The 18590-nt window shown below is 49.8% G+C and overlaps 8 protein-coding genes across 8 annotated transcripts; 5 read left to right on the forward strand and 3 right to left on the reverse strand.

The window, feature by feature from the left end:
* The first annotated feature begins 740 nt into the window (after positions 1-740).
* On the forward strand, positions 741-2148 carry TrAFT101_001665 (uncharacterized protein). Its single transcript, XM_066126387.1, has one exon. The coding sequence runs from the start codon at positions 1653-1655 to the stop codon at positions 2064-2066; it is 414 nt and encodes a 137-aa protein (XP_065982488.1). The 5' UTR covers positions 741-1652; the 3' UTR covers positions 2067-2148.
* A 485-nt stretch (positions 2149-2633) lies between these two features.
* On the forward strand, positions 2634-5190 carry TrAFT101_001666 (uncharacterized protein). Its single transcript, XM_024903592.2, has one exon. It carries the CDS (start codon positions 3498-3500, stop codon positions 4746-4748), a length of 1251 nt encoding a protein of 416 aa, XP_024762785.1. The 5' UTR covers positions 2634-3497; the 3' UTR covers positions 4749-5190.
* Positions 5075-6185, reverse strand: TrAFT101_001667 (uncharacterized protein). The gene has a single exon (XM_024907769.2). It carries the CDS (start codon positions 6043-6045, stop codon positions 5437-5439), a length of 609 nt encoding a protein of 202 aa, XP_024762787.1. The 5' UTR covers positions 6046-6185; the 3' UTR covers positions 5075-5436.
* A 141-nt stretch (positions 6186-6326) lies between these two features.
* Positions 6327-8522, forward strand: TrAFT101_001668 (uncharacterized protein). Its single transcript, XM_024907770.2, has one exon. It carries the CDS (start codon positions 6495-6497, stop codon positions 8184-8186), a length of 1692 nt encoding a protein of 563 aa, XP_024762788.1. The 5' UTR covers positions 6327-6494; the 3' UTR covers positions 8187-8522.
* A 1337-nt stretch (positions 8523-9859) lies between these two features.
* Positions 9860-11692, forward strand: TrAFT101_001669 (uncharacterized protein; the record flags this gene model as incomplete). The annotated part of the gene is made up of 1 exon (XM_024909594.2): positions 9860-11692. The coding sequence occupies one exon, from the start codon at positions 9860-9862 to the stop codon at positions 11690-11692; it is 1833 nt and encodes a 610-aa protein (XP_024762789.2).
* A 366-nt stretch (positions 11693-12058) lies between these two features.
* Positions 12059-13700, reverse strand: TrAFT101_001670 (uncharacterized protein). Its single transcript, XM_024907771.2, has one exon. It carries the CDS (start codon positions 13558-13560, stop codon positions 12103-12105), a length of 1458 nt encoding a protein of 485 aa, XP_024762790.2. The 5' UTR covers positions 13561-13700; the 3' UTR covers positions 12059-12102.
* A 984-nt stretch (positions 13701-14684) lies between these two features.
* On the reverse strand, positions 14685-15459 carry TrAFT101_001671 (uncharacterized protein; the record flags this gene model as incomplete). The annotated part of the gene is made up of 2 exons (XM_024906299.2): positions 14685-15377; positions 15448-15459. The coding sequence occupies 2 exons, from the start codon at positions 15457-15459 to the stop codon at positions 14685-14687; spliced, it is 705 nt and encodes a 234-aa protein (XP_024762791.1).
* Positions 15460-17397: 1938 nt separating this feature from the next.
* TrAFT101_001672 (uncharacterized protein) lies at positions 17398-18569 on the forward strand (the record flags this gene model as incomplete). Its single annotated transcript, XM_066126388.1, has 3 exons — positions 17398-17485; positions 17550-18403; positions 18474-18569. The coding sequence occupies 3 exons, from the start codon at positions 17398-17400 to the stop codon at positions 18567-18569; spliced, it is 1038 nt and encodes a 345-aa protein (XP_065982489.1).
* Between the last annotated feature and the right edge of the window lie 21 nt (positions 18570-18590).

The following is an 18590-nucleotide window of genomic DNA, read 5'->3' on the forward strand; positions in this document are numbered from 1 at the left end:
AAAATGGCCTCGTTCCCCGGACCTACTAGTAATGTATTACTGTAGCATTGAAAACAATGTCTACGGGGTAGTAATGCTACCTTGACATTCCTGTAGGCCTTGGCCATGCCCCCCTGCTAAACTTGCTAAACAATGGGCGGCTGTTCATCCTGCTCCTGGATGGCTATAACGAGGCACACATATCACGCAACACGCACAGGCATCCTTGGCGCTTCCCGGGTGTCCGCCTCGCTTTTCGTGGCGCGGCCAGTTGTGGTGGTGAGTCGGAACCAGGTGCCGCGAGTCCAGTCCAGCCAAGCCATTTGGAGTTTGGAGGACGGCTTTTTTTTACTCTGCTAAAAGTGGCCACCGCGGGGCTTACTATCCGACTCTGCATCGAGATATATCTGGTGCCTTGAAGGGAGGGGCACTGCAGGGTCGTCTTATACTACTGGCTACTGCCACCAAGTGACTAGGTACTACCTACTACTACGTACTGCATATTAATACATTTGCGTACGTAGTTCTGTGTAATCATTTCACAAGATCGAGATTCGGGCTGTGGGCTTCACATCTTCCATCATCGATACAGCTAAGAATCGCATAAGTTGAGAGTTTGGAGTGGATGGACGGGTGGACGTCGTCCCGAGAGGATTTTTTGTTGGCTTGCCACCTTTGCGGGACGGCCAAGTCGGCTCCCCGAGCCGCGCTTCAAAACGGCTGATTTTATTTTACTTTATTTTTTTTCTTCCTGATTGCGATTGATGTGACAAAGTTACCATGGGCCAGTAGGCATCGTTACTCACCTTCCCGCAGTCCCGAGGGAGCAAACTAATCCATAATTGTTTTCTTTTCTCCTCTTATTCTCTGGCTCTCATTGTTCTTACGCACGGAACGTCGGGACCAAGTGAGATATTTTCCTTGGTGTCAGCCAAGCAGGTGGGAATGCGCAGCGGGGGGCCCAGCGCACGGCCAAGACGTTTTTTTTTGGACTCGGTGACGACGACTCGTGAGGGGGTTTAAAAAGTCAAACGCTGAAAGTCCTAGGATGCAAGGAGGAATCTTTTTTCGACGAAATCTGCTGGCTCTGTTCGCTAGCTTAGGCTCCAGGTTTTGTTGTCTGTGCGTACCTACATACATGTGGTGAGGGCGCAGTGCAGTAAGTTGATGGCAGATGACGACGTGGCATGTTGGCATTAGACGCTGCTGCCGCTGCCGGGGTCTGGCCTGACAGACTTTATCTCTCTTTCTTTTTGATACATCGTTGTTCTGGCAAGCAAGGAAAGCCCCGGGCTTTATTTGACCCTGTTGTGATGTCAAGCATCTGAGAGGCGCCGCTTGTGGAGAGCAAATAGAAGGTCGAGAATGCCCAACATGGGAGCAACATGTCGCCATTGGCGGCCACGGCACGGCGCTCATACGAACGGACGGGGTCGATAGCGCAACTTAGTTTCAGTAGCCCCGTGGCACGAGCACAAACAAGCGCAAATGTTCGTTGAAGAGACAAGTTGCCAGGTTCGTCAAAGGCCAAACCTCCAAATTCAATTTGCATCCCGGAACCCTGGCCAAGCCGCTTGCCGCTTGAGGCAATAGGGAATAAAAGAAGGGTACATGGGCAATGGGCGCATTCCGGCAGGCCGAGGAGGTACCCCCCTCCCCCATCAGCATCAGTAATGAAACGAACGACAGGCATTGTCCCCGTTCCGCATTCTCGCTTGCTGGCATTGGGTCCATTTGCTGGGCGAGGATCCCAATGCTGTGCCCCCCAGAGATCCTTATCTTACTGTGATGACGATGCGCAGCACTCGCACGTAGTTGAAACACAAGAGACAGAGACGCCTCCAGGCCAAGTGTTTCATCGGCGAGGCCAGCAGCTCCAACCCGCCGCACGCCAAGCGCTGGAGTCGCGCGCGCGAAGACGACCAAAAGGGAATTGGACACCAGGACGAAAAGATGGGGAATTAGACCGACGCCGTATGGAAGGACCGCGGACGGAGCGCCAGTGGCTCTTAGTTGATTGGGGGACCCGTTTCTCCATGGATCTAAGCGGTGACCGCGCCCCGAACGAGACGTATTCGCAGCACTAAGATATTGGGGGCAGGTATCTGAGCTCGAGTAAAATGAGAAATATCACGACGTCTCCGTATCTGCCACCGGTACGGGCGTGGGTAATTAGACGCTCTCGGCTCGACTCGTAATGCATCGTAGGCCTGGCCGGGCTCTCTGGTGACGTGACGTGATGACTTTGCCTCCTTGATTGATTCGATTCTTGTCTTGTCTCTTTTCTCGGGCATTAAAAGAAAGATTAAAACAAAAAAAAAAAGGTTTGCAGTAGGCAGTTGGTAACTCTATCGGGCCTCGACAAACGAAGCGCAAGCCTCTGGCGGCGTTTTAGGTTCGTCCGCAGAGGGGCGGCCTGCAGTGAATTGAAGCCCAGGCCACATCGCCAGAAGAATGCGCCAGCTAAGCTCCCGGCGGTGCCTCTTGCATGCGCCGCTCCATGCTTGCTTGAGTCGTAGCAGCGCTGTTTGAGGCCTTTGTGGCGAATCGTCGCGGGGTTCAAGCTAGCGGGCGTCACCACTGTCAGGCAATCATAAGGCCCTGGCCCCCCCCCTTGCCCATTAAGGCCATCTCTGATCCTCTGATCTGCTGTCGAAACTGCCTCTGGGCTTGTGGTAGCGCCGCATCTTCAGCACGTTACAGCGCAGCGATCTCTGCTGCGTCGATCTGCGCCTCTCCCTCCCTTTCTCAGACACTCCTCAAAACCTCTATCCACGTCTCTCTCTCTCTCTTATTTTTTTTTTTTACGCGCCTCCCCCAAAATCCAACCCTCCTCCAAAAATAGAGAGGCCAGCCAGCTGGACTTGCTGCCGCCCCCCCGGTGCTTATAGAGCCTTTGGTTTTATTTTTGGCGCAGCTCTGGCCGCTGCTCGTACTGAAACGAACCTCGTCGCTACGAATTTCCGCCCTGCCACCGTCTCGCCTCGCCATCTCCTTTCCGCAGCCGCCTCTTCTTTCCTTTCACCTCATAACTCGCATTGTCCTGCGTCATTGCCAATTTTCCCTTTTCTGTTTCTTTCCTAGCCTCTTTTTTTTTCCCTTATTGTGACGACTTTCAATTATTCTTTCTTTTTTCTTTGTCACGGTTCTTTTCTCCCTCCATTTCTTACCGCACTCGGCCTCCTGGGACTTGAAACTGTCGCAGACCCCCCTTACTTTCTCGACGACACTCTTCGCTCCCCCCCACGCCTCCAATCGAATTACGATCTATCGAAATCCTCCATTCCAGTGTGCCTAACGACGAATTTTTTCTTCCGGATAGCAACCTGTTTGTTATTATTGCCATCTTTCTTTGGGCTGCTGGACTCTCATTTAGCCGATTCGCTGCGTTTTCTATCACGACTGTTCTTTCTCTCGATACCGACTCTTAAACACGGCATCCTACGTCCATGTTGGGGATATCAAACGCCAATTGAAAGGCATTCTACATACGGGGACGTGCCCTGTAGCCTTCCACCATGTCCTTCCCTGTCGCGCTACAGTCGGCCATCTTCTATCTGCTTGCCTGCACACCATGCGCCGAAGTACGGCATCGTCACAAGGCCAAGGGCCAGGCCAAGAAAGAGAGGGTAGAGAAGGCAAAACTAGAGACACAGCAACCTGGCTTATATCGGCACCCTTCGCCGTTCAACACGAATCCCTACTGGCAAGAAGAAATTCGCATGGGGCCTAGCTTACCAAAGAAATCGGCGAGCAAGAACTCAAGTCAACGGGGTTTGATGAGCGCGGGAGGAGAGACGACGGGAGGAGAAATCAGTGCACTCAGCCTGTCAGGGCGTACAAACACCGGCGATAGTCACACCAATTTCGGAGACAGCACGTTGGTGGTATCACAGGATGGCATTCTATCAGATGACTGGAACATGCGGCACGGATATCAGCGCGAGGACGAGGAGCTATGGGGAGCAGACTGGACTGGCCACAAGTTAAAAGACGCCTTCTCCAAGGCGAGGGATTCAGCTGGAAAGCTGATTGAGTCAACACTGGGCATGGAGAAGGAAGTAACAGAGGAGGAGCGCCGTGCCTTTTATGCGGCTCCGCGAAACCCACCCGTCAACGACCTTCACCCTCCCGTCGTTAGCAGCAAACTGCCTCACAAGGAGGCTCACAAATGGATGCTGCAGCCACCTCCGTCTGCCAAGGTTATGGAAGGCAAGGTGCCTGTCAGCAGAGCCATGAGCGCTAGCAGCAGAACAAGTGGGAGGACAGTTGCAAGTGGGAGGACGGCTGCCAGCGGAGAGGAAAAGCTATCTCGCCAACTTCAGGAAAAGCTGGTCAGGGAGAAGATTATGAAGGAATTGCCAACTGAATCTGAGCTGATCGACTCACTATTCGTTTCTCGAACTCGGAGCACTCGATCTGACTTGACGCGGACACGTAGCCTGTCGTTTGACGGCGGCTCCGACGAGGCATTAGACAACTCTTTTGATAAGCGAAGACGGAATAACCGCCTGAGAGCCTTGGCTGTTCCTCCCGGATACGAAGAATCTGAGGATGAGTACGAAGATATATTCACACCTCGCATTACCAAGAGCACCAGCAACTCCAGTCAACCTGGACACGCTGCGCAACGACCGAAGCTGGAAACCATAACCAGCAGCGAAGGCAGCAACAGCCGTTCACGGTCCAAGAGGTCAAGACGGCACAGGTCTACTAGGAAGAAGAATCTTCCTGGAACGGGATCACCTGTTGGAGATGACTCTGACTAAAGACGCCATATGAAAGCGTTCTTGTATTAAAGCACCGACATGCGACTGTACTCAACCAACGGCGCAATGGTTTGCTTTTCTTTTGCTTTGTTCTTTGCTTTGTCTGTCTTTTTGAGTTTTTTTCTCTCATCGGTTTCTCTGTTTTCCACATACATATTTTTTTTGCTTCAATTAAAGCATAGCACAAATGCGGGCGCTGGGAGAGAGAGAAAGAGAGGCATGCTTTTGGGTAGTGTTTTTTTGAGTTTGGTTTTTGGGTCTCCCATTTTTTTCTCTCTGGTGCATGTTTAAAAGGCATGGCGTATTTTGGCTGTTGGCTTTTGGCTGTTGGCTTGTTTTTTGGTGTGCTCGTAGTAGCCAAGAACAAAAGAGGCGAGATTCAAAGCCTACTAGAGGTGCAGTGCTAGCTTTTGCACAAGAACATTGGATTCTTTTCCATCCGTATTTCTCCTTTCTCGTTTCATTACTGTGGCTCTTGATGAAAGTGATCCGTTTCTTGCCTATGGGTTGTGATCACTTCAAATATTCTTTTCCGTGACGTTGGCTGTGAAGCTGTGATTACTTTGCCAAAGAGGGGGTATATCTTTGGGGCATCTATCTAGCCCAATGTAGATTCCAAAACGCCTACCATGTAGCCTGACATTATTCCTTTCCATTACTTTTTATTTTCTCCCATATCATATCATACTCATAGATGCAGACCATCCTCCTCAGTATTACCATGGCTCTCTCCCCCTTGTGTTGTTGATTGTGCAGCACTATCATTGGCCGGCGCATTTTGTCCTGCGGGTTGACTATCAAATCGTACTTGGCCATTTGAAATTGTGCCAGTTTGGAACGTGCCGTCCGTCCAAGCCGAATGTCTCGTCTCACCCGGCTGGCCAGCAACCTCTCCATTAACAAGCCCGTTTATAGCAGCCTCTTCAATCCCCTCGACGCCAGCATCTGTGTTTGCTGCCACCTCATCCTGGCTCTGAAATTCCGTCCAGCTGATACCTCGGTCTTCGACCTCTGCGCGGACGATGGCTAAGCGCTCTGCCATGCGGTCGATCACGACCTCGTTCTCCTTGATGGCGTCGATGCAGTCCTGGTCTGGCTCTGCGGCAGATGTGCTTGTGGATTCGCCTAGCGCGACGGAGGTGCCCTCTGCGAATGGCTTGAGCTGGTCGTTGGAGTATTGGAGGTGGGCGATGGAGTTGCGGATTTCGAGGACCTTGAGGTGAAGCATGCCGATGGAGAGGTCTTTGATCGCGGAGGCGAAGCGAGCTGGTGATATGGGGGTGGTGTCGGCGGACATGGTGGCGGTGTAGTAAGACTGTCCTCGAGCTGGAACTTTTATTGTTGTTTTGTAAGCCAGCAATAATAAAGAGTTGACGGGATCAGACGGGCTTTATACGAGAGAACTTCGATAAGTGTATGTGTAGAGCAGAGCTGAGGTTATCATGGAGGGGCTGCCCATCATGCACGTTATAGTGGGGTTAATGGGCTTTTAAACCGTATGGCGTACCCCTGCCAGCCTAAATCTGCGAGTGGCGCAACGCCCGCAATCTTCTATCCGATTCGGCAGAAGAAATTCTTAGCTGGATGGTGGGCAACCACTCTGATATCTCTCTCAAAACCCTCCAATTCGGGACCACAACACAGACTGGGGCCATCGTAGGCCTTTTCGGCATCTCCGGCGCGCAGTTGGCGCATTAAAACAAAGAAAAGAAGATTGCGAAAAAGACGTTTCCCCCCATTCGCAGCATGAATGGGCTCAGCTGCTCGAACGCTTCCTGGTCGCTGCTTAGGGCTGCGGCGAGGGGCATTTCGAGGCAGGCTGGAACGTGCTCGACCTCGACCTCGATAGCGAAGAATGGCGCGGCTACGACAGTTTCACGATGGATGTCATGCTGCGCTTTACAGACTCCCGAGAGAGGGGTGTTGAGGCGGACCGAATGGGCGGGATTGAAGGCGTGCAGGAAGCTTGATGGTGGTCGCCGGACGTTCTTTGGGCCAAAGATCATCCGGGATTATGAGGAGCTTCCCAAGGGCTATAGGGACCAAGCTGGGCTTGCCTTTAGCGGAAGGGATCTGTCAGCGGCGGAGGTCGACAAGATATTCGGTACGGGTATCGGCGGTAAACGGGCGAATCACTTGCTACGAATCTTACACGGTAGAAGAGTGTCGGGAACGCTGGAAGACCCTGCCTTTGCGATACATACGGCGCAGTTTACGGAAGAGGAGATTGCCAGGGCCTTGGCGTACCTGCGGAAAACGGTGCCGGTGGAGGAGATTAGGAATGCCGGCTTGAGAGCAGAGGACGAGCTGGAACAGATGGAGCAGGAAATGGAGCGGGCAGCCGAGAAGAAGGCAAAAGCCAACAAGGGGGAGGTCAAAGAGGAGGAGGAGGAGGAAAGCGCGGCTGAAGTCTACACGCCTGATCCCATCTACGGCCGGAGCAAGATCGACGAGATGCGAGCTCGGAACAAGGCCAGAGAGAAGGCCAGGGAAAAGGCTCTCGAAGAAGAGCGCAAGGCAAAAGAAGCTGTCGAAGGCGTTTCTGGTCCATTGGCGAAGCGAGATAACCAGGTCCGGGAGATTACGAACCCTAAAGTGGCGGAATACTACAAGGCTGCGCAGTCGGACATGGAAGCACCACCGGAACTGAAGCCTTGGGAACGGATTCTGCCCTCTGCGACTGTTGTGGCTCTGGTACTTGGATTCTTCGCTGCGGTGGCCATGGTCTATGAGGAGCCCGCGCCGCGGTACAGACTGTTCCAGGAGGTATCGACTGCGCACGCAACGGTGGGAGCTCTGATTGCTATCAACGCCCTGGTATACTTGGGTTGGAGGGTTCCGCCCTTGTGGCGTCTCTTCAACAAGTACATGATCTTTGTTGTGGCGACGGTTCGGCCCGTCACGCTGTTCACTGCGGCGTTTTCGCACACAAAGCTCAGTCACTTGTTGGTCAACATGGTTCCCCTGTGGTTCGTCGGAACGTGCCTCCACGACGAAATTGGCCGCGCGGATTTCCTCGCGCTGTACCTCGGCTGCGGCTCTGTCGGTTTCCTGGGCAGTCTGATCACGTATACGCTCAGGGGCTGGTTGACGGTCACGTCGCTGGGCGCCTCGGGAGCGACGCTGGGATTGTGCTCGGCGTACTTTTGGGAGCATCGCACGGATGGATTTAAGATCTTTGGGCTGCCGCAAGACGGTGTCCATGGCATTGTGTTTTTGGCGTTGATCACGGCGGTGCAATTGGCTGGTTTGGGGAAGACGGTGAAGCTAAAGGTGGACATTGCGTCGCACATTGCTGGTATTGTGGCTGGTATATTGGGAATTGAGCTCTTGAATAGGACGGAGAGGAGAAAAGCGCCTGTTGAGGGAGATAAGACGGTGATTGATATCTTGTCTGGAGAGACGAAGACGCATGGGGTGGCTGGTGAGACGAAATAGAGGCATGGCTTTTGATGCTATATAGAACTGCATGTACTTATGTAACAACACTACTTACTTTATGACATGATCTGAGAATTTCTGGAGGAAGTTGTATGGGAGCCATTGAGAGCACGATTTATTCGTGAGCTGTGCTGTGGTTCTGCTGTATGAATTTAGGATGAGAGCGCCCTGAGGGTTGATGCATAAGGCTGCAGATGCACTAAACCTTATGAATTTTTGGGTCATGGATGCCATAAGAATGATCTATGACCGTTATCAAATCTGAGTTGATTATAAGACTGCACCCTTAAAATGAGAAAAGAAGGCATTCCAAAATCAGCACTTATATAATACCACCACCTTTACATTGTAGATCATTTGATACGTTTCTCTGCTCTCTTTTCCCTTTGGGATGGCCGCTGCAGCCCGTCGTCATCGCCAGGTTTGATGCAGTAGAGATGGAGAGCCAGCCCCACTGAAGGCTGCTACCCTAGCTGCCTGTTAGCGCGGATGCAGTTTCCGGGCAACGACAGCGTCATAACAGACCACCTTGGCAGGAACAAGCCGTGGGGCCCCACTCTTGCGGAAAGAAGAGTGTGAATGCGATGTGATGAGCTGGCAGGAGCTTTGCCTTGCAAGTGCTTTGAGGCGGCAAGGCGAGGTAACTTGCGCCAACGCAATATGACGATGTCTCTTTTTCTCCCACTGCCTCAATTCTTTTCCTTCCCTTCATCTTCATCTTCATCTTCATTTCCCTCTCTTTTCCGATGAAACACGTGCTTGTGGTAACCTCCGTTACCAGCTCCATTTTATTCGTCCTCTCCTATTTTTGCGCTTGCTGCACTTTCCTTCAGCTGCCGATAGACCGATCAACCAAGCCAATGGGGCTGACCCTTACTTAGCCCTTAAACTCTCCAGAAATTTGCGCGCCGGAGCCTTTCGCGTTTTCGTGAGCGGCATAAGTAGTAGCCTTTAGGCAAACGATAGCTCGGAACTATCCACCACACACAACAATACTGCGTTTTCTGCTGCGCCGTGCTTGCATACGTTTGACGCCATTCGATCCAGCTCATTCTCTCTGCAGACGTTGCTTTGTGACAAAGACCAGCGCTAGCCCAAGGCGAGGCTGTGAAGAAACCTCGCTGCAAGTTACTGACTGGCATAAGCCTCAGCCCACTCTTTTCTGCCTCGCCAAAAGGGAACTCGATTGGCACATCCAGCCCCTAACGCCTGGAACGCAACGCCCCACGTTAGCGCCAAGATTGGCGCTGCACGTTCGCGTGCCGGGTTTTAGAAAGAGATTCGCTGCAAGCTGGGGTATTGGCGGTGGCCGCGCTTTCTGGCTTTCTGGTTGCTGGGCCTTGGTCTGCCCACACACCCCGAGACTCCGCATCTGCACCTGCAAAACTAAAACCTTGGGAGGCAAGCTGGCTCATATTCGCTCTTTCACCCTGCATCATTACGTTACCGCGAGACCGGATATAGCTTGGAAAACAGCAGAGATCCAGGCATAAGAGGAGGAACCTGAGAAAGCAATTTTTTCTTCTTTCTTTGTTCCGAGATGATCTAGTTCAGATCGCGGCGCACTTGAATTTTCTCTCTAGGACGGCCTTGCGCGTCTTCCCATCACCCTTTGCCCTTTCCTTTCCTTTTTCGTTTTTATACAAGGACGACCTTCGATCTCAAGAACCATGGATGAACCATCAAGTCCTCTATCCTCGCCTCGTGGCTCTTTCCGCGACTCTACTCCGTCGTCGCCGTCGTCGCCCCTCTCGACCCTCTCAAACACGCCCTCCTTACCAGATACCTCTGTTTCTTTGGTCGACCCTTCACGACGGTATCCTTCGCCCATGTCGACGACTGCTTCCGGGGCCCAGTCTCCTATGAGATCAACAGCTATCATTAGCCTTGGCCAACCCGTCTCCGACAACGACTCTTCAAAGAGTGTAGATGACGAGCAACCCCCGGCTAAAAGACGTAAGGTTTATCAGCCCAAGGAGCGCACAACAGAATACTTGAATTACCTAAACAAGGACGAAAAGGATATGACAGCTGAAGAGAAGGCTCAGGAGAAGAGGTTGATCACGGCGTTGCGAAAAAAGAAGAAGATTGTTGTTATTGCAGGTGCTGGCATCTCTGTATCGGCAGGAATTCCTGATTTTAGATCATCGACAGGCCTTTTCGCACGTGTCAAGAACCAACACAACTTGAAGGGTTCGGGCAAGCACCTATTCGACGCGTCTGTTTATAGACACGATTCGTCAACGCAATCTTTCCACAGCATGGTCCGGGAAATGAACGAAATGACCAAGAAGGCGAGCCCAACACCATTCCACCGCCTACTAGCATCCCTGGCCCAAGAAGGACGTTTAATGCGACTCTACTCTCAAAACATTGATTGTCTCGACGCGAATATGGAACCGCTAGCCACCGAGATTCCGCTGCCTCTCAAGGCTCCCTGGCCAGCTACCATCCAACTTCATGGTGGATTGCAGAAGATGGTCTGCAGCAAATGTGGCCATTTAGAGCCATTCAATGGGGAAATATTTGACGGACCTGAGGCTCCGTTGTGCAATGCGTGTGAAGAGCATGACAATCTAAGAACTTCATTTGCTGGAAAACGGAGTCACGGGATTGGGCGCATACGGCCGCGATTCGTGCTCTATAATGAGTATAATCCAGATGAAGAAGCTATCGGAAACGTGTCGAGTGCCGATTTGAAAGCCCGCCCAGACTGTGTCATTGTTGTTGGAACCACCCTCAAAGTTCCAGGCACGAGGAGGCTAGTCAGAGAGATGTGTCAGGTTGCAAGAGGCCGAAGAGATGGACTCACAATATGGATCAATACCGATGCAGAGCCCAAAGATGCGTTATTCAAAGACTGTTGGGATCTTGTTGTACGCTCTCCATGCGACAAAGTAGCTCACCTCGCAGCCTTGCCTCCGTGGGATTGCGACATTGGCAATGACTACCTTGTGTCTGCAGAGCAAGACGGCCAGAACCAGGAGCGTCTCAAGAATACCAAATTGGAAGTTGCGTTGCCACTTAGCCAAACTAACCCCGGCCATGATCGTGAGCTGGATGCTATCCCCACGCCACAACCCAGCCCTAAGCCTGCGGCTAAGAGGCAATTGAAGATTGTCCTCGGCAGGGAGCCTCCTGAAAACGCCAAACAAACCAAGGCGGCAGCGAAGCCGCGCCCTCGAAAGACAAAGCAGCCCGCTAAGCCCAAGGCTCCTCCAAAGAATGCCGTTACAGAGACGTTCAAAGCCGTCAAAAATGTCGCTAGAGGCAAGACTGCAGCGAAGGGGCTTGATGACCCCATTGATCTATCTTCTCAGCCGCTTCTCCTACCACCTCTGAAGTCCAAGCCCCTAAAGACAGAAATTGACTTCTCTTACGATACTCCCCGGAGTGATTTGAGCTCTCTACCTCCCTCCACCCCTATTGCGCCCACCCAAACCAAAGAGACGATATCTCCCAAGTCTATACCCCACAACATGGAAAATTTAATCGATTATTGAGTGAGACGATACAGGGTCAGCTAGAATATGTATAAATGGCATTGATATGACGGCGTTTTTTTTTTTCTTTTTTGTTTTTCCGGCGGGATGAAGCAGAAACCTTCGGCAGGTACATAACCGGTCATTCGTGGGATTGGGTATATCAATATCAGCAAGGCGATGGATTCTGGATGGGTTGGCAGCCCGGAACATAAAATAATGGGAACTTATGCCTACGATTATAAAGTATCTACTATTTCAAGTAGAGGAAACTGAAATGGACGGCTTATTCTTAGGGGTTTCAGGGGTCTAACAGGCAGATAGCCTAGAGAGGTTACAGCGAAAATGGAATACTGATGCTATATTTCACCTGATGATAGCTATTACGTTTGAAAAAGTGAAAACATCTGACTTATCATTCCCCTCTCACCTCATGCTTTGTATGGACTCCAAAAGAGCCCGTCGCCATTCCATTTCTCCTGTAGTCGATCCAGCTCTGCCAACTTCTCTCCAGAGAACAGGTCCCGTCGCCCAGGGAGAAACTTCATTATACCAGGGAACACCCTTCGTGGAAGACCAGCTTCCTCGTCATCTTTCTGTAGAATTGTCACGGCCTCATCATATAATACAGCCAAAGCATCTCTTGTGGCGGGCTCCGAGGACCACATTACTCCAATGGTACAAAACCCCCTGTCTCTGGCCTCGACAAATCTCCCCTCGCCTTCAGGGGTGGCGCCAAGCTCCGCGAGCTTGGAAGGGTTGAAGCTATGGAACATGAGGGCAGAACGGACAGCATCTGGGTATTTGTCCGTCACGGCGAGATATTTGCCGTAGGCGTCCTTGAGGGCCCGGGGAGAGAGGCGAGCGATCCGGTTGGAAGACATGGATTTAAAGCCGCCGTGGTCATTCAGCGGCTCGTAAGCGTTGTTAGCGTTGGCAAAGGGGATCTGGACTGTGTCTGCCTTGACGGCTTTTTCGACCAGGGACGGGTGCAATAGCCTTGCCCCCACGGAAGAGGCTTCGGCTTCACTTGCAGGGCCGTAGTATGTGCTGGTGAGTAGTACGATGGGCTTTCCGGCAAATGGAGTACCTGGAGGACCACGTGAAAAGCCAAAGATGACGTTCATGGGCTCTGGAGGAGGAGAAGCGGCGAGGAATGCGTCAATGGCGGAATCGATGGCTGTGGGGGGGAAGATCAGGGTGCGGCTCCAGATGCTGGGAGAGGGATCGTCTTTGCTGGCTGGAGAGAGATTCAGGCTGCTTAGGGGATATATGCGAATGGTAGCGGAAATGACAACGCAGAGGCCGTGGCCGGCGCCGCAGAGAGCGTTGAAAAGCGCGAGCTCTTCGCCCTTGGAGGAGGAGCTGACTTGGACGATGTCTCCTGCAGCGGTGACTACGCGGAAGCTCATGATGTTGTCGGCCATCCAGCCTATGAGGCCGTTTTGGGAGCTGTTGCCGCCGCCGAGGAGACAGCCGACGACTCCGACGGCGTTTGAATTGGCCATGGTGGTGAAGTATCCTTCTTGAGCAAGATATCGTATGACGTCTCCTGTGAGGGCACCTCCTCCGATTTGGACTTGGGAGTATTGTTTGTCTAGCTGTATGGATTTGAGGTTGATCAAGTCTAGGTAGAGAGATTTTGAGTTGATTGGGATGGCTGGATTATGGCGTCCTCCGGCGGGGATGACGGTGAGCTTGTTGAGCTTGGCGAATTTAAGGGCCGAGACGACATCTTCTTCGGAGTTTGGGGTGATGATGATGGCTGGGGGGCTCTCGACGTGAGTGTCTGACCAGCGGGAGACGACTTTGGTGGCAGAGGCTTTGGGGTCGGGGATGGAGAAGGGACAGGCGAGGAGGTTGGTGTTGTTGAATGAGGAGTCTGCCATGGTGTTTTTGGTTGGCTTGTTTTTTTGCTTGATTAAGAGAGGATTATGAAGATGGGATTGAAGTAATACATGTTTGGAGAGGGAGGGTGAGGGCTCTTTAATAGCATGATGGGTGGCATTATTAAAGTTACGTTGTTATATATTGCTGCTTAGCTTGTTACGCAATTAAATAGCAAGAGAGGAGTTAATGGTTGCCAGTTTGTACCACTTGGCGTCTGACAGCAGAAGTAGTTGCTCAGGGTTACACATTAGTAGACTTGTAACTCACCTGAGAATAAGCACTTATTTTTTTCGGATATCATCAACAAACGGGTGTATGCTAATCCCGATATGCACAAGCATTAACACTGCAGGATAGGCGGAGATGGAGATTCCAAATGTGATCTGACCACGGATTATAGCATCGCCGCACACGGTTGAGTCGTATGTTGGAAGGCGAAGATTATTGGTGTGAGAGAAGAATGAATGGGTCTGACTTAAGTTGGTGTATGGAAAGGGTCGGCAGAATGATTCGCTAGTTAAACGCATGGAAGATTAATGCTTCTCTCTGAATATTATTGTTGTTGTTGCATTTCTTCTCAAAATAGGATGTACGGCGAATGTAGTTGCTCTTATCGCTCTAGCAGGAGAAAAGAGCAATATTAGAGTAATGTTTAGTTCTTTTTTTCTCTCTCTTTCTTCATCCTCGTTGCTTCTGAAAAAGCCTTATTTTTGGGCTGCTGACCAATCTGTGAATCTGACAACTCACTGCTGACTGCTTTTGCTTTGATAGAAATCGATCCACGTCTAGCTACTACATACATACATGTATATAGAACAACCTGTGCGGTTGCAGGCTGCATGTAGTGGATATGGATGGAGTACCATTCGGATGGCACGAGACGGTGACTGGGCTATTAGCACGCTAGCAATTTTAAGCTACTACTTCATGCCTTCATGGCATTTATGCCGCCTGGATCGTCAGTGACAGAAGCAAGAAGAGGCAGAGAAAAGGGGTGCACAAGCCGAAAGGACTTCTTGGGATATATACATTCTTCCTATTTTCCGAGTTTCCATGTCTTCATTCTTTGTGAGATGATTTTCTCTGTCCTCAAGATTCAAGGCCATCTACGCATCCTTTTTAACTACGTTCCATACTCTTCTCGTAGCTTAAAGTCACCAGGCGAAACAAGTCGTCTGCCCAAAGGCGTCATGTCCAGCAAAGTCAGCGTCGGCTGGACCTTTTCTCCTCCTCTCATGAAGGTTGAATACGTGTGATACACATTGCCGTCCTTCTTCAAAAAGACGCTGAATCCGGGAATGTCGCCCTTGAACGATGGCTTGAATCTGGCGTCAGTCTCTTTGAGCGCCTCAAAGTTGTACTCTTTGGGAGCTACTGCTTCATCCAAGCTGGCGTGGAAGTCGTAGTTGAAGTCAGAGTCGCCACTGGAATACCACGGAAATTTCCATCCGGCGAGCTTCTTGTACGCTTCGATCTTGTCTATCGGCGCACGAGAGATGGCGACGAGGTTGGTGTCCTTTGACTTGAGATGACGCACGTCGGGGAGCGATTCGCCCATGTGAGTGCATCCAGGGCATCCGCGATCGTCCTTGGGGTCGAACATGAAGTGGTAAACGATAAGTTGCTCTTGACCATCAAAGAGGTCGCTGAGAGAAAGTGACTTGTTGCCGGGGCCGTGGAACACATACTCCTTGTCTATCTTGACCATGGGGAGCTCCCGTCGCTCAGCAGCAAGAATGTCTCCTTGGTGCGTGTATTCTTTCTCTTTCTCGAGAAGAGTCTTCCGAGCGGCAAGCCACTCTTCACGACTGCCAACCTTTTGTAATACACGATTGTCAGTATAAGTAGTGAGTGCACTTTAACGGTATGTACATGTAACTGCTTACTTTGCCTGGCATTTTGTTCAATGATAACAATGAGAACCTATGAATTTTTATTTTGAAGTATGTTAAGTGAGCAGTAACTTGGAATCAGTTGAAACTGAGTTTATACCAGCTGAGCTTAATGCAGCGATTAATGAATTCTCAAGCGTCTTGAAAAGCTTCCTCAACTGGCTATCTTATATATACAAAAGTCGCCTCCATCTTGAATTGTTTACTAATCTGAAATCTTGAGTGAATCTGGAGTTTTCGTTTTGCCTTTGCGACTTGGCATCAGATCGACGCATGTGGCGTCCGGGGCAGGCAAACAAGCCACCATTACCAACCTGAAGATGTGCAAATGCAGTAACAGCTTCAGGCTCCAGCGGAGGGGTTTCAATCAGATTTAGTGGTGGCGCTATTTCTGCTGATTAAAAAGGCGCTGAGCGAAGATAGTGATTGGATGATGGGGGGTTCAGCTTGCAAGTTGCTCTGTAAGGGGATAACTCAATATAGCTCATAAACATAGCCCATGAAGACTCGTGATATTTGATATGGCCTGTGAAGCAGAATTATCACACCAAGTCATATATGCGTGCTAGTCTGTGAATAATAGAAACTGTATTGTTCAAAGTGAGTTGCAACGTTATTGAATGAAATGATCTTAGTCAAGTAGTAAGTGGTATAATAACAGTTATTCAATGTAATAGCACTATTAGAGGTTGAATAGCAGTATCTCAGAACCTGGTGCATCGTAATTTCGAAACGGGTGTCGCTTGCGCTCCAACATAATTTGAGTGCTTTTTTTTCTCTTTGAAGACAGTTATCAAGATGAGATGGAAGCAGAATCAGAAGTCTCAGCGTAGAGTTCTAGCATGTTCTTGGAATGGTCTGTCGAAGTAACTGGGGATGACGAGGATCTTGTGAAGAGGCTGTTCATCCACGCCAGAGTACTCATCACATTACCACGAAGACAGAGAACAGAGTGTGTATATAATTTTCAAACTAGACTGCGCGTGAATTTACAGTAGAGTTCAACTTCAGCGTATATCTTCCAACCAATGAAGTTTTATAGCGCAGGTTCGCCTCAATTCGGTTCGCCTCAATTCTGTGTCAGCTTGACTTTCTCGTTACGGTCATGCTTGTGCCGGCCATCATACCGTTATTGTTGCCCATCTAGTTGGGAGGAACTAAGTACAAATGGCCCGACTGGCAGCACATCTTGCCATTGTCTGCTTGCGTCATCCAGCACTGGCTATTGCCAGAGCGCAGTCTGTCTTCATGTCGAGTCTGAACTCTCACACGCGCTGCTCCGGATTAGCGGTAGGCCCAGATGACCATGGTATGGCCGTTCGCCAAGGCTTGAGCACAGTTGAGCGTAAGCTTGTGGTCTGGACTATAGTCTCGCGCTCAATGATGCGTTTTATCTCCCTGTTGCGCCTTCTTGCATGACCATTTTCGATGTACTTGGAATAGAGTAACGCTCCGTTAGAGCGAGTAGAAACGAGGTTAACAATGCATAATGGCAGAACTTAATTCTGTCAAGCTACTCAGGGGTCGGAGCGCTTGTATAATGGTATTGATTATAAGAAACTGAGGCTTCATTCTTTCCTTATTTGCCCTTGTTCGCTGACACTATCTTATAGAAGCTTCAATCTTCATACCTTGATCTTCTTATGAAATCGTAAAGTAGTAAAATAAATTGTATTATTATAATTATCATCTATCTTTAAAATTGTTCCAGCTGATAATAATCGTATGCTGGTATATATTCCCTCAGACATATTTCATTTGAGCCTCAATATATGTCTCGTGATTTAGCTCCCCGCATAGGTGCCCTATGCGCAGTGGTGTTGGATAAGGTACATGTACATGTATTGCATGACCACATTTGGAGTACTGCAAGGCTCCAACCTTCGCCTTTATATCTGCATATTTATGCCTCACCGATCATACCGCCAAAAGCTGTCATGAAAAATGGCCAGGAATCACAACGTGTCGGATAATACATTTGGAAATAATGCAGCATTTATTCAGGGTGGCGTTAAAACAACAATCAACATTGGTATATTTATCTGAGGGTTACAATATCAGGCATCCACGGCCTGGCTAACTTGTATTGTTGACAGGTTCCCCAGAAGAGGAGGATAGCTCTTGGCTTGAAAAGATTAGCCAAACGAATCCTACCTATGATAAAAAACGTATTTTAGAGTCAAAGGGACCGTTCTTGTATAAGCCATTTTGCTGGATCCTGGATAATGAAGATTTCAACAGGTGGCGCAATACTGAAAAGAGCGGTGTGTTCTGGATTAAAGGAGATCCCGGGAAAGGGAAGACAATGCTCCTCGGTGGTTTGATCGATAATGTTGAGGAAAATCCTGGAAATATTAATCTTACCTATTTCTTCTGTCAGGCCACAGACTCCAGGATCAATACTGCTACTGCGATTATCGGAGGCTTGATAGTCTCGTTTATTAAGCAGCATCAAGATTTTCGTCTAGAAATATACGAAAAGTATAAAGGCGACTTGAATAAACTTAACGGACCTGACGGATGGTATATTCTGTCCGATATGTTTGAAGAAGTTACACAACATCCGGATTTACCATACCCCGTCTGTATTGTTGATGCTCTTGATGAGTGTGAGCAAGAACACGGCTGCAAACAACTTTTAAAGCTAATTATTGAGACGAGCGGCCGTGTCAAGTGGCTTATTTCAAGCCGTAATATAACAGAGATAGAGAGGGAACTCCAAGCAGTCGACTCTAGCCGAAGGCTAAGCCTGGAACTGAAAGAAAACGCTGAATATGTTACTAAATCGGTTGATCTATATATCAACGAATCTATTCAGAATATCATGGCATTGAAAGGCGACGAAAAACTCCAGATCAGGGTGACTAATACCTTGAAAAGCAAAGCAAACGGCACCTTTCTATGGGTAGCTCTTGTCATTGAGCAATTGCGTAATACAAAGCATCGCCATGTAGAAAACGTGCTGGAAGAAATACCAGAGGGCCTAGAAAACCTTTATCATCTGATTTTAAAGCGATTAGCTAAGCAAAAAGACAAGGAAGTCTACCAAATCCTACTCTCCACCGTCACTACAGCTGAAAGACCTCTTCGTCTTGAAGAACTTCTTACATTTATAAGCTTCCAGTGGAAAGATTATA

This window comes from Trichoderma asperellum, chromosome 1, assembly GCF_020647865.1.
Source record: "Trichoderma asperellum chromosome 1, complete sequence".
Lineage (NCBI taxonomy): Eukaryota > Fungi > Ascomycota > Sordariomycetes > Hypocreales > Hypocreaceae > Trichoderma > Trichoderma asperellum.

Excerpts from the sequence above, each read along its gene's own strand:
- TrAFT101_001668 (XM_024907770.2), top strand. The coding sequence starts at position 6,495 with ATGAATGGGCTCAGCTGCTCGAACGCTTCCTGGTCGCTGCTTAGGGCT.
- TrAFT101_001670 (XM_024907771.2), bottom strand. The coding sequence starts at position 13,560 with ATGGCAGACTCCTCATTCAACAACACCAACCTCCTCGCCTGTCCCTTC.
- TrAFT101_001666 (XM_024903592.2), top strand. The coding sequence starts at position 3,498 with ATGTCCTTCCCTGTCGCGCTACAGTCGGCCATCTTCTATCTGCTTGCC.
- TrAFT101_001667 (XM_024907769.2), bottom strand. The coding sequence starts at position 6,045 with ATGTCCGCCGACACCACCCCCATATCACCAGCTCGCTTCGCCTCCGCG.
- TrAFT101_001665 (XM_066126387.1), top strand. The coding sequence starts at position 1,653 with ATGAAACGAACGACAGGCATTGTCCCCGTTCCGCATTCTCGCTTGCTG.